This window comes from Pyrgilauda ruficollis, unplaced genomic scaffold (genome assembly GCF_017590135.1).
Source record: "Pyrgilauda ruficollis isolate IOZ18807 unplaced genomic scaffold, ASM1759013v1 scaffold6, whole genome shotgun sequence".
In the NCBI taxonomy this organism is placed as follows: Eukaryota; Metazoa; Chordata; class Aves; order Passeriformes; family Passeridae; genus Pyrgilauda; species Pyrgilauda ruficollis.
Genome location: NW_024527710.1, coordinates 11,614,218 through 11,627,356, shown reverse-complemented (window position 1 = coordinate 11,627,356; position 13,139 = coordinate 11,614,218). Strand labels below are relative to the sequence as shown.

Genomic DNA, 13,139 nt, shown 5'->3' with positions numbered 1-13,139 from the left:
ACATTTTACAGAATAAACACTTCAAATATTCAGGCTTTGTTGTTTGACTTTCAAGGGATCCTGTGTTTTCTTTAAGAATATATGCTGAAATTGTCATCCTGTGTTGGACCTTCTCTCTGTGGAAAACTCCTCTAAAGCCACATAAGTGAAGCAACAATATGAAATAGCTCAAATGGCCCTATAATCAACCAAAGCCCCGATCAACACAGCTCCCTGTCCTGTGCAAACTCTGGCATGACAAGAGAGGTGGGGAACAGGGCAGAAAAGGGAATGATGGGGAAGGATGGGCTGTGTGCAGTGTTCAGGAGCTTCTGGGCAGTGGCTTGGTGGGTCACCATGCCATGCCTGATAGACAGCGAGGGTAAAGGAGATCCTTAAGCTCACATGGTCAATGGAAAGAGACTTGCACAGAGAGCTCATGTTCTTCCCAAACCTAGTGTCTGAGGTGTTAGAATTAATTGCTCTGTGGAGGTGCCATCCTCTTCAGTGAGACTCACTAGCACAGACCAGTCACTTCATTTGGAAATGTCTGAGGCAGCTACAAACTGATACAGAGGGCAGAGGAGATTCTTAGGAGGTGACCTCACTTTAGCTGTTGCTTGTGTTGTTTTTCTGAACCCAAGTGAAACAGCTGGTTTAGACTTGGAAGAAAATGGACCTTTTTTTTCCTCCCCAGAAAAATAATTTCATTGTTTACCACATATGTTTAGGGCAAGTCTGCTAGGGAAAGTGCTCCAAGACTTCGAAGACAGCAGAGAACTGAGTTGCTGAGCTCACATTATGGCAGTGCATTGAAACTGGAAACAGAGGGCTGTACCAGCAAGGAGCCAGCTCCAAACTGGTAAATTCTGTCCCTATGTTGAGGAGTGTGCATTGCACTCCAGGGTGCTTCTGGAGAAGGATTTCCATGATGTGACCTCAACAATAGCTCCATACCCTTAACAGAAGGGCTGCTCAGAAAGGAAGATCAGAAACGGAGAGACATTGGGGGAGTTTATTATACTTGGGGGCAGCAAGGAAATAGAAGTCTGTGGGAATCTGTCTCTCCTTCAGATTGAGATGCTCCAAGTATAGAATTGCATTGCAGATCTCCGAGACACCCCAGGGATGCACAAATCTGTGCTCTATTAGCCTGGCGTCAATCTGGAATAACCCCCTCAACTTTTGGCCCTTCATCTCTCCATTCTCCCTCTGGCTATGGTGTGGCCTTTCTCCAGAGCTTGTTCTCTAAGTGCACTCGGGTGAGAGGGAAGAGAGGTGATTACATGCAAGAAAAGAATGAAGGGGAGCCCATGGGAGGATTGCTGGACGTTGGAAATGCTGCACGCTTTGGCTTCTTATGTGTTATTGCTCTGATTCCCGTGACTGTCCAAAAGTGGCTATGAGTCAGTTCCTCACAACTGCATAGAATAACAACATCAAACGAGAGGGAAAATGATTTCTCCATCTGTTTGGAGAACGGGTGGCATGATGTAAGGAGTCTATGATGAAAGCCTGCTTTACAGGACCATTGCACGTGGCTTGTGCAAAGTATTTTTTAAGGCATGCTTTGGGCTTGGACACTCCTGCCAAACAGGGGAAGAGGAAAGCTCATTCCCTGCATCTCCAGCTCTCCTTCACAGTTTTTTGCATAATGCTGCAATTTCCAAGTGCAAAACCGTGTCCTGAAGCAGAGCAAAAGCCAGCAACCTGGGGTGACAGACTTTTCTGGAAGATGGGGCCTTTGATAGTCCCTTTCTCTTTGGAAAGCCCACAGAGCTCTTGATTCAAACCTGAACACCAGCCTCTAGGAAGCTTTTGTTACATCTAGTGTGGTGTGGTAGGGCTGCATGTCTCATCCTCTGGCATGGTATGGCTCACATTTCATACTAACTGGGCTAGGCTGCGTTCCTTCAAGCCATTTCCAGAAAATTCCTTCCCCTGTTAGATCCCCACAAGCATGAGTTTTGTTCACATTATCAGTAAAATTTAAAATCCAAATATTCAGGCTGTCCTAACATCATACTCATGCCTAGGTGCAGATCACCCACCTAATCCATTACCTGGTGTCATTCCTTAATAAGACACTTCACATAAGAGGGTTACTCGGGCTGGGGGAATCTTTCAGATACATCTAGAAGCAGCTTGCAAGAGCAAGATCTGCACAAATCCAGCACTGGCTTCTTGTCAAAGTGCATTCAAGATACTTTTTCAAGACCATCCTTACCACCAGAGTGAGATTTCAAGGAAGTGGTTCAAGAACAAAGAGAAGCAATTGTCTGGCAGTGAGGATCATCATGAGGAATGCTGAAGAGCCTCCAGTTTTTAAAGCATGTTATTCATTAGCAAAGAAATACGCTGGACAAGGAGTGAAAGGGAATTTAAAATTTGGAGTGTTTATCCACAACACTGATTCCCCACCATGGGTCTCTGGAACATGTGTCATGTCCGAAGAGAGTAATGTGGGATGGCATGTGGTTCCCAGTAAATTCCTGCTGTTACCAGAGACCTCTGGGTCAGACTGGAATGCTATAGTGGAGAAATCATCAAATTCAAATAAGAGTCATTGCCTGGAGTGTTTGCTGTAGCTCCTTACTACAGCCGCATCTTGACAAATTCATCTTTCAGCTTCCAAAATACTGAGCTTTGACCATTGTAGAATAAGAGGAATGGAGATGCAGTTTTAGAGGCAGCAGGCAAAGGGACCACAAAGTATTTACCCTGACTCTAAAGGGGCAGCTCTCAGCCTTTTGCCTTTTTCCCTACACTAATTCTTGTGATGCTTTCCTGCCATAAACACTGGTGCTGCCAAGGGACTTGAGAATCAGCATCGAGGGAGAAGAGGAATAGAGGCTGCCGCCTCCTGATTGCAGAGCAGCCCAAGGTCTAAATGGCAACAAAACGTTATACATAATGTCTGATTCACTGTGTGGAGAATGTAAAGAATTGAGACCTCCCGACACAGTTTACATTGGCCCTTTTTATGACTAATTGTGCAGAAAATAGCTCTGCTTGTAGTGTGCATGGAAACAGTTCAGATTTCTGCTGTGTGTCAGCTAATGGCTAGCAAGGCTTTTTTAGCACAACTTCAAAGGCTCTGGCAATGGAGGTCCTTTGTGAGGGAATTATCTCCTGCTCCTTTGTACCCCATTATCCTTCTAAGCCATGGAACAAAGAATTGTGAAAAGAATAGACAAAGTAATTTGTAGTAGATCTCTAAACCTAGATAAAGTATATAACATTTGCTTAAAAACATTTTTTCTGCCTCTGTCATCAAAACGTGGTTATAATTTTTCTGTGTAGGAACACCCAAGTTCATGTAACTTTTGAGGGATGCAACCTGATGCTTAGGTTATTGATGAGGGTCACTAGGATGTCTGAAATGCAAAAGGAGAGCTTTAGTTTATGTGGTCAATTAGAAAATACATGGCTGTCAAGAGTTGGCTGAGAAGTGTCTTTCTCTCTGCCTCGGGATATTCCACTAAGAAAGGAAGAAAGTGCATTCTTTCAGCAGTGTGTTTGTGTATGGACGTGCTTTAAGGAAACCACGTATATTTCACATATTTTTTGCATGTTTTGTAGTTAAAAACCTCCTAAGTGATGGTTTATTCTTTCTTTCTTCCATTGAAAAATGAAACTGTGGGGAGATAAGGAAACACATTACATGGATCTGCTTTCTGTAGTCCAAAGAACAGTTCTTAATTAAAAATAAAAAAGCAAACCAGAAAGGGAATATCTGTGATTAATGTTAGCAGCCATGCTATATAATGTGTTCCTCCACTGTCTCCAGATCCTTGTCTCGAAAAAACAAAATGTGAGTGAAAGGAGAATAATCTTGGTCTCATCAAATTTAGTAAGAAACCCCCTCTTAAGTGCAGCAGCCACACTGACCACTGCACTGTTTGTGTTTGTGTTCAAACTACAAAATTACTGTGTTTAGCACTGGGTCTTGTCCTCTAGCAAATCCCATGAGTATCTCCTTATCCTCAGAGGGTGGAAGAATTGCATCCACACCTGGGCATTTTTAATCTTAAACTGTTAGGGGTGGCTGCTTTGCATATCTCCATGCCCAAGGACAGACTTTCTCTTCAGGTCCCTATGTAGAAAATCTTTTATGTCTGCTTTCTCTCCTTTTCCACTTCCATGGATTTCCCAAGGCAGCTGATGTTCTGACCTCTCAGATCCACTTTTCATCAGCTGTCAAGATAAATTCGGTTAATATTGCAGGAATGGTTTATTCAGGTTTAGACTGAAGAGGGAATAGTGATGGAAATGCAAGATCATTCCCTTGCCTCTCTAACCTGTCTGATATATCTCTAGATGCACTAAATTTTTAGTAGTTATACACTCTTGAGGTTTTTCCCAGGCCAGGAAGAGAAATTTTTAAAATATTTAAGCAGAAGCATACATGCACACACACACACACATACATATATATATATGTGTGTGTGTGTGTTTATATATATAAAGCTCATTTTCTTCATATCTATAAATAAAAATTAAATCCACTGATTTTATAAAGAATGTGACAGTTACTGCATACTCTCTTTGCACATATGAGCAGCCTCTAATATGCAGGTTATTTTGTTTTCATCACATAGGCTGTCAAAGTAATCTGTTGTTAATATTTAACAAGTGAGTCCTTATCTCAAGTTGTGGGTGACTAGGGAGAGTTATTTTATGTAAGATATTTTTCACATAGAAGATTTTCCTGGATTTTAAAGCTGGAAAGGATAATTATGATGGACTTCACAGCAGGAGGCAGGTCAAGACAATTCTTCCAGGAATTTTTTAACCTTTCATGTTTCATGTTACCTACCTACACTGGACCTCTCCAGTGCCACCTTTTTCCTTAAACCTTCCTCTTCCACATCTCTATTCCTGAGGAACTCCTTGCCATGGGATAACATGGATCATGTTGGCAAATGTCTGTGTTGGGTGGGAAAGACTGCTGGTCTGAGCATGCAAAACTTCATGTTTTCAGTCACTAAAGTAGAACATGATTTCAGGTTGCTTGTGGTGTGCATGATTTGGCTTCAACAGTATTACCATGATGTAAAATGAACAGGTGGATACAAAAACAACCTTGACATGTGAATTCTGACTGGACAGAGAAGTTAAGACAAATAGAAGTCAGAACTCTTCAATCAGATGGAGAGAATGCATTTACAGGACAAGCTGGTGATGAGATGGGTGGCAACTTACCCAGATGTATGAGGGATAATACAAGCAGGTAAATTTTAAGCAGAGTCTAAAGGTTAAGTTTTGTAAAGACTTGCTCATGCCATCTCCTAGTAGTTGTTAAAGTTTTGGGCTCTGTTAATGTATGTGGAATGGAGAATTATTTGGGGGCCAGCTCAAAGTTGGATTTTGGTTTTGATTTTTTTATTTCTTTTTATTTCTGTTCTCTTGGTTGAACTGGAGCATTGAAAATATTTTAGTATGTGTTGGATTGTGAATGTACAATGAAATAACTGTGATGTTTGCATGGATATTTGTAATTAGGATTTTAATTTATTTGGGAATCTGAAGTTGAGGGAGTTTTAATGGAAGCTGGCATTCCTTCCAGTTAGGAAAGGCAAAATTGAAAGAACAATCCCTGTTGCCATGCTGCCCAGCAGATCACCAGTCCCAGCAGCTGGCAACTTTCAGCTTGGTATCCTCACAGAGGGCAGGAATGGGAAGTCCAGGAAGTGTCATCTTTTGGTCTTCATCCATCACTTGAAGGGATTTGCAGGCTCTGCTGAAGAGCTGACATTGTTGACAGTTCTACCATTGTGTGGATGAGGAGTCAGAGCTTTTGCATAGTTACTTTTTTCCCTGAGTTTGAAAGAGTTAAAATTGGTTTCTCTTGTGCTGTCATCTTGTCAAAGATTTGCTGGATTCAGGACAATTATTTACATTGAGAAATCTTTTGGCATTTAAGATTCTGGCTCAGGGAAAATAAAGTGGACTCGGAAACGTCTCGGACTCTGATACCTTTGACTTTGGCTCCTCAGTGTCACTTTGCCAGTGACAGAATAGGGACCTTTGTTTGCCTTGGCCACTGCATAAAAAAACAGGATATGATCAAATCCAGTTAATCATTCACAAATGTCTCATTTCTTGAATCTCTGAGGGTGTATAACACATTTTTGGGACTGTTCTTTGCTGTTTTGGCTTTTGTTATAAGTAAGTTAGAAAGGGGAAAATCAAATTTTGAGTTTTCTTAAAAGGAAGTGGAGGAATCCTGGAACACACTAGGGCTCTGCAAATGTACATTTAATCATTTAAAGAAATGTCTTTTGGCTAAAAGCTCTTACCAGCGCTTGCAAGTTGCACTCAAAGCCATACAGCTACATCGTTCCAACAACTGAGGCGAGTTAGCGCCCTTGTTGGCAGCGGGAGCAGAGGGATGCAGGCTGAGCAAATCCTGGGGGCTGAATGCTCTCAAATTCATCAGTACTTTGTGCAGGGTGGGCAAAGAATCCCGGGGGTGACTCTGCTGGTGGCTGCACCAGCTCCTTGCATGGCGGTGTCCTTGGAGGGGGACTCAGGCACCTCTTGCCTGCCTTGGTTTTTTCAGTGCACACCATTTGGCTGTGCTGTGGAGCCAGACAATCAAAAACATCTCCTGCAAACACTTTCACTGTGCTTCAGGCAAGCACATGCTCTCCAAGCAGCAGCAGCAAACCAGAGGAGTGAGTTCTTACACCCCACAGCATAGTGGATCTCCCTCCTCCGAGATGCCACAGGCACGTGGTGGCTTGGGCACATTCCTGGAGAATTGGTCTGTTCAGAGCTGGCAGTGAGGTGCAATGACCTGGGTGTAAATGGGGGTCACCCAGCCCTGTAGAGCTGGGAGTTAATGGATATAATGGAGGAGAATTGTTCTGTTCTTCCTCCATGTCATTCATAGCTGCAGTTGGAGAGAGATTACAGTGCCATGTGGATTTTAATAAATCTCTTTGTGGACTTCTTGCTCCCTTACTTTATATATCCAACCCATCCTGCAAACAGTGTGGGACTCTGACAATAAGTTGAAAGCTTTGGCTGGATTACACTCTCTTATTGAGTCTGTGCCCAAAGCCCTCTGAGGGCTCCCATTGACTCCGGTGGGATTTGGTTCAGATTTCAAGTATATGGGACCCCCTTAAGTAAACTCTTTCAAGGCCTGTACACACTGCAATACTTACTGAGCTCCTTGTTACTTCTGTGAATAGGAATGTGACCTTTACACTTCTAACAAAGAGCCCTGAATTACAGGACTAAATCTTCATGTTTTGGGAGAGATAAGGTTACCATCCCAGCTCCTCCCAGCCCCACTGTGCAGGTGGCTGAATGGCTGATGAGGCAGTTCCTGAATCACTGTGGTTTTAGTCAGACAAGTGCTGAACATGCATTACAGCAGCTTGAGTCTCTTCATTAGCAGATGTTCATGAGCAGTGATGGTCAGGGTTGTAAGTTGTTCCATTTCAAAAGTCAAAGCCCTCGAAATATCCTTTTGCCAGTGCAGGGTCATTCTGATCTCCATGTTGGAAATTTATTTAATCAGTGTGCATCCTAAAAATGGTCACAGTGGAAGACAAGACTAGCAACCCATCCCATCTAGGTTTCCTGTTATCCACCCAGTCCCTTGGCCATGTGAGGGGAGGGAGGGATAAATGAGATGGAAGAAGAAAGTGTTTGGGCTGTATGCTGTCCCTCTGGTCTAGTTTTTGGTACCCTTGACTCCCAAAGCTGCTGTTCCAACAGGAGAAACTCAAGTGAGTGAGAGTAGTAGTTTGATTGACAGTGCTATTTTCTACCTGTATTTTAGGTCACTTCCTGGGTAACAACACTGTGATTGATGTACTGAGACAAGCAGGATTTGAAGTGGAGCACACCCCTCCTGGACAACCAATTGGAAAGTAAGCAGCTGCCCACAGATTATTAATCACTTTCTCTCCTTTTTTCTCTCCCTTTTTCTGTGACTAAGCAAGATTATTGCATTAGTATAGGAGGTGGGTGAGGAACCTCCCTTTCCCACCCAATTTCCAGACAAAAAGTGCATTGTAAAGCATCCATTGTGTGAGTTTGGAAACATATGGAGCCTGAATGGCTGGTGTTTTTGTGGGTTTTTTCCACTTGGGGACATTATTTATATCACAGCTGCTTCGTTATACCAGCTCAGAAGTGCCATGGTTTCTTTAAAGAAACATTTCATTCAGCTAATTTTCCCCCAGAGCTGTTTTTCCTCTCTCTCTCTCCATGGGGTTTTCGTTGCTTCTCCATTGCAGACTTCTCTGTCAGGCTGCTGTTCTTTAGGTGGAATTTCAGTTTTTTCCTGAAGGACCACATTTAATGTAGCAGATGCATCATTGAAAATGTGTTGGGCAGGTAGAGAGCAATTCAGTATTCCCTGAGCTTCTCCATATATCTGGTCAGGTAAGGCAGGGAAGAAGGACTGATCAGTTGGCTCTTGGCAATCTTCATTAGTATAAAATAAAATATATAAGTATATATATATATGTATAAGTAATATAATAATATATATATAATATATATAAGTATAAAATAAAATAAAATAGTATAAAATAAAATAAAAAATGACACAAAATTGTCCTTAGCTGGTGAAACAGACTTCCTTCATCCTGCAGATTTTCTTTTTCCTGGCCATTTAAATGAGGTCTCTGTCTGAAGAAATCACAGACAATAAAACCGTGAGGGCTGGTGAGAGACCATCTAGCTTTGCAAAATCAGCCTTTCCCCTACATTCTGCAGATAAAATTTGGACGAGGCTACTCTGTCATAGGATTGTTATCCTCATTAGGAGAAAGTGTTAGCAGCATGCTCCTGTCCCTGGTGGGCAGACATGACATGGTCCAAAACTGAGGTGAGTCTCAGTGAGGAGAATTAATGGCAGAGGTAGTAGACTATGTCTGAAAAAGCTGTGTGTAATCTAGTTGGAAAATCTGGCTGATCTAACCTTGTTTGGGAAACATCCGCAGTGATTCATATAGAATATAATATGGCTCAACTGTACATAAGTGTTCTTTGACAGAGCATTTATCCAAAATGCTTCTTGGAATCTGTTGAGCCATAAAAGCATCGTCTTAAATAACAATGGGGGAAAGAGGAAGAAAAGGCTGTTAAACACCACCAGTAAGAGCATATATTCAGAGGAGATTTAAGAAGCACTTTGGCAGGGGGAGAAAAGTCAACATGGTGTAGGGAAGAGCAGTAAACACTGTAGCAGTCTGGAGCTGGAAATTTTTTGACTAAAACCAACCAAAAAAAAAAAAAAAAAAAAGCAAAACAGAAAAACCAAGCAAACTATAGCAGAACAGCCGAGGTGTACCATTCCTGAGTGGAAAAAAGAAATTTTCCACTCAGGGTAGCAGACACTTTCTTCAGCAATTTTCATTTAGTTCAAAGTATCATCTTCCCATGAAAAGCATTTCAACTGGAAATTGTGAAACTATTAATTTATTGGCTGCTGCAAGCCTTTGAGAAGAACTAAAGATGCAGTAGTGTGAGAGAAGTCCAAGAATAGTCTCTGCTCTCTGGTGTTAGGCTATGTCTGTACACATCATCACAGACTTGAAATAAAGGATGGGGCAGGAAATTTGGCTAAAAGCCAGTGCTTAATGTTGACTTATTTGCAGAGTGGGGCACCTCTGTCTGCACATTCCCCTACCTTGGCAGCAGTGTCTTCTGTTCATGATGTCTTCCCTAAAATTCTCAATTCCTGGGGGAAATGCCCCTGAAAGCAAGAGGGCTTGGACTCTGCCTAGATCGATGTGTGTGTCCTCAGCTGAATGGTCCCACACTGGGTGACTTCTGTTCCCAGATCCAGACCATCATGTTGGGCAGGTTTGCCTGGACTAGAACCCTTATTCCAGTGGGATCTGCTCTGAACATTGAACATACAAAACTTTGTTAAAGTGTAAATGGTTGTGCAGGAATACTGGGTGGAGTCAAGAGAGAACACATGGTTGCCCCCCCCATAAGGATTAGATACTCTGTGAGTTTTCCTGTGGTCTGATGATAAGGTACATCTGCCAGTTCTACCTTATCAGACAAGAATAAAGAAAGAAAAATAAATTGCATGGCAAAAAAGTCCAGAGTTGCCACTAGACTGAATTACTCGAGGTGCAGAAACAGCAGAAAACTATAGAAATTGTGAATAAAGAGCATTTAAATATATTCACAAGGAACAGCTTTCTGCCTTTAGAAGAAAAAAAGACTTTCAAAACTGCACATCAGGGACTGTATTGTCATTTTCCTGTAACTGGGGCTGTAGCTATCAGAAGTGCTTGGGGCTCCCCCTTAGAAATGAGGAGGCTGCTGCAAACCATTTTGTCTCTTTTTTTATGGAATAGCTTGTATTTTATGATTTCTGGGTGAGCTCCAAAAGGCAGTCTAGCCAAACAGAGTACAGCATCACAACTGTGATAGTTGTTGTGTTGTTTGTGTTTATGTTATATTGTCATGTTGCTATAATTGAGAGTCTTGAGGAACCTTGCATTTTTGTCTAGCCTTCCTTTTTTTACTCTTCTCTTTCCTATTTAAAAGATTTAATAAAAACAATTGAAAGGCCCAGAAGAGGAACCATTTTGCTACAGTGACTGTAGTAACAAAATATATACATCGCATAAACAAATAGAGGCTCAAAAAATTTTGAGCTGCTTGCAAAGCAGAAATTGTTTTGTGGGTTACAGAGGTTGCAGAGGTGCAGGTGTTTTCATCTTGATTCTTGTGGAGCCATACATGAAGAGGTATTTCTTTGTGCTCAAGCCCAAAAGTGACATTTCTGCTTTACTTCCAAATAAGTTGTATAAGGGAGTCAAGCCCACTTCATTGCATTCTGGCATTGACAATTGAAAAATTGGATAGTGTTCAAGGAAGATCAGCTGGATTCTAATGTGGAGTTTGGGGGGGTGGACAGCACATGGAAAAAATGCAAGGGCTGGAAAAAAAACTGAAGCAGCTGCATGCTTATGTTTTAGCAAAGGGAATTAAAAAAAAAAACTGTTGTGGACAGACTGTATGCAGAAGAATGAAGAGGAACAGTTTGAGCTGGCACATAGGAATGTTTGAAAGTCTATCAGATTGAATTTGAGGGTGATTTTGGATGAATATCAATGATTCCTTGACAGTGATTTGCAGGACAATTTTTCTCCAGTTAAATAAGAAGCCCCATTGTATGAAAGTAACTTTAGCAAAACACTCATGCTATGTCCTCCTTACTACCAGTACTGTTTTGCCAAAAAAGCAAGTGGTCATTTTCTTTAATCTCTCTGTTCCCAAAACATTATGGTTATTACTATTATTGACATGATTAGTAGTCTGATCTTCCTTGTTCAGTAATAATTCAGCAGCATTACCATAAATGGGTGGAGTATAGTCTGATATGATATTTAAATTCTGCCATCCATTTTGGTTTTAGAAAGGACAAGAGAATTCCTTTTGTAGAAAGTAACTAGCACTGTTCCTATGTATCAGAAAAAGAAAAGTCTTGGGAAGTGTGAAAGAGGACAAAGACCAAACCTGTTTATGCTTTCAGCTGCATATTGACTGGGTAAAGCCAGAAGATTGTTGGCTTCCTCTGTCCAAAATACTAAGCATGGGTTGTGAAATGGCTGCTCTTTAAGCCAACCAAACTGAATACCTAGAGTCTCACATTTCTGTTGTCTAGTGACAAGCACAAATTTGAGCCAAATCCTCCCTTTCCTAAGGTAGTGGGGAAAAATAAAGTGAGATCTTGTCTGGCTGGAAGAGATAGCCAAGACATAGAGGGGTCTGATGGCTCCGGAATCAGTGAACTAAACAAAGAAAAGTTTATATAAAGTATATTTAGCTGGTGTGGAGCTATTTGGGAACTCTTACTGACTGGATTTCTGAAATCTTCTGGCTCCTCCTGTTGATCTGCCTGATGGCCCTGTGTTGACCTTCCTGTGCCTCTTCCAGAATTCCACCAAGCTGACTATTGAAAACACCTTCTGTAAAGCTCAATCCCTTTCTGTAAAAGAATCCCTGTTCTATTCATCATGCAGAACAATGCCATAAACACTTGAGAACTTACTCTCACATTGGCTTAATTTGTTCATTTTGTTGCCTGAGGGAAGTGTCCTGAATCTGTTTGCGTGACAGCCTTCTGCAGCGTTCATATTTGCTTCTTATTTTGCTGGCTGTCATCCTTGTCCCCAGATACAGGCATTGGAAAATTAGTGACTGAATCAATATCTCATTGCTTTGCCCTGAGATAAGAAAGACAAGTTTGTTTTTTTGGGGGTTTTTTGTGGAGTTCTGCCAACTGGCTGTCCCTGCTCCTCTCTGTCTTCAGAAAACAGAGCTGCATGCCTGGGGTTGGGAGAGAGGAGAAGATGGGAGAAAGTCTCCCCTTAGATGGATTCCAGTGGCTTGAGCAGATAAAGGGCCACAGCTGCTTCACATTTAACTGGAAACAGCCAAACTGCAAGATCAGTCCAGGAAGCACCTGTGTCCATGATGACTCTGCTGTTGCTGGGTTCTCAGAATCAGCTCTGACCTTCTGCCATGTGCCAAGCCCTGATGTGCTGCACACCATCCTCTTGGCCAGAAGAACATGCAGCAGTGCTCATTTTTATCAGGCTCTCTCCAAGGATGGGATCAGTGCTGCCTTCTTTCAAAATCAGGGAATTCAGGATGAATCAAAGAATTCAGCACAAATTTTTATGTCTGCTTATCTGAAAGTTTGAGAGTTTATTGTAAACTCTCAGAGCTCTGCTGGAGAAATTAATTACCCTTGCTCCTTCTGTTTGCACTTCCTGTCCCAGTTGAAGCAATGTGTCTTTGCTGTTGTAACTTACTCCTGTCCTGTCTGAAGCAAAGAGCTTCCTCCCTCCCTTCTCCCATAGCATTCTACAGTTGTGGCCCTGGCTCTGCTACTCGTCGTTGTCTCAGGGTAGAAGTCTCTGCTCCCCAGGGAATGCTCTCTCCTTCCCCGTGGGCTGAAAGCACACGCCATCCACACAGTGATGCAGCCATTTCACTCCATCGGGATCCCTAACTCTCTCAAGGTGTTGGACAGAATTGGGAAAAATGTTTGACATAACATTTCCCTCAGCCCCAGTTTGGTAAACCCAGTTTAAGAGATCTCAGAAAATTACAGATGCCCTCAGAACTCTCAGGAATCTCCCAGTACTTTCCAAGTTCCT

At 42.1% G+C, this 13,139-nt stretch overlaps 1 protein-coding gene across 1 annotated transcript in view; it reads left to right on the top strand.

Moving 5' to 3' along the window:
* The window catches only part of TRABD2B (TraB domain containing 2B), a 261,364-nt gene that overhangs the window by 212,792 nt on the left and 35,433 nt on the right, over window positions 1-13,139 (top strand). The window contains exon 5 of the mRNA XM_041483560.1: window positions 7,778-7,868. Within this exon, the coding sequence (XP_041339494.1) occupies window positions 7,778-7,868 (91 nt within the window). The remainder of the gene's footprint in view (window positions 1-7,777; window positions 7,869-13,139) is intronic.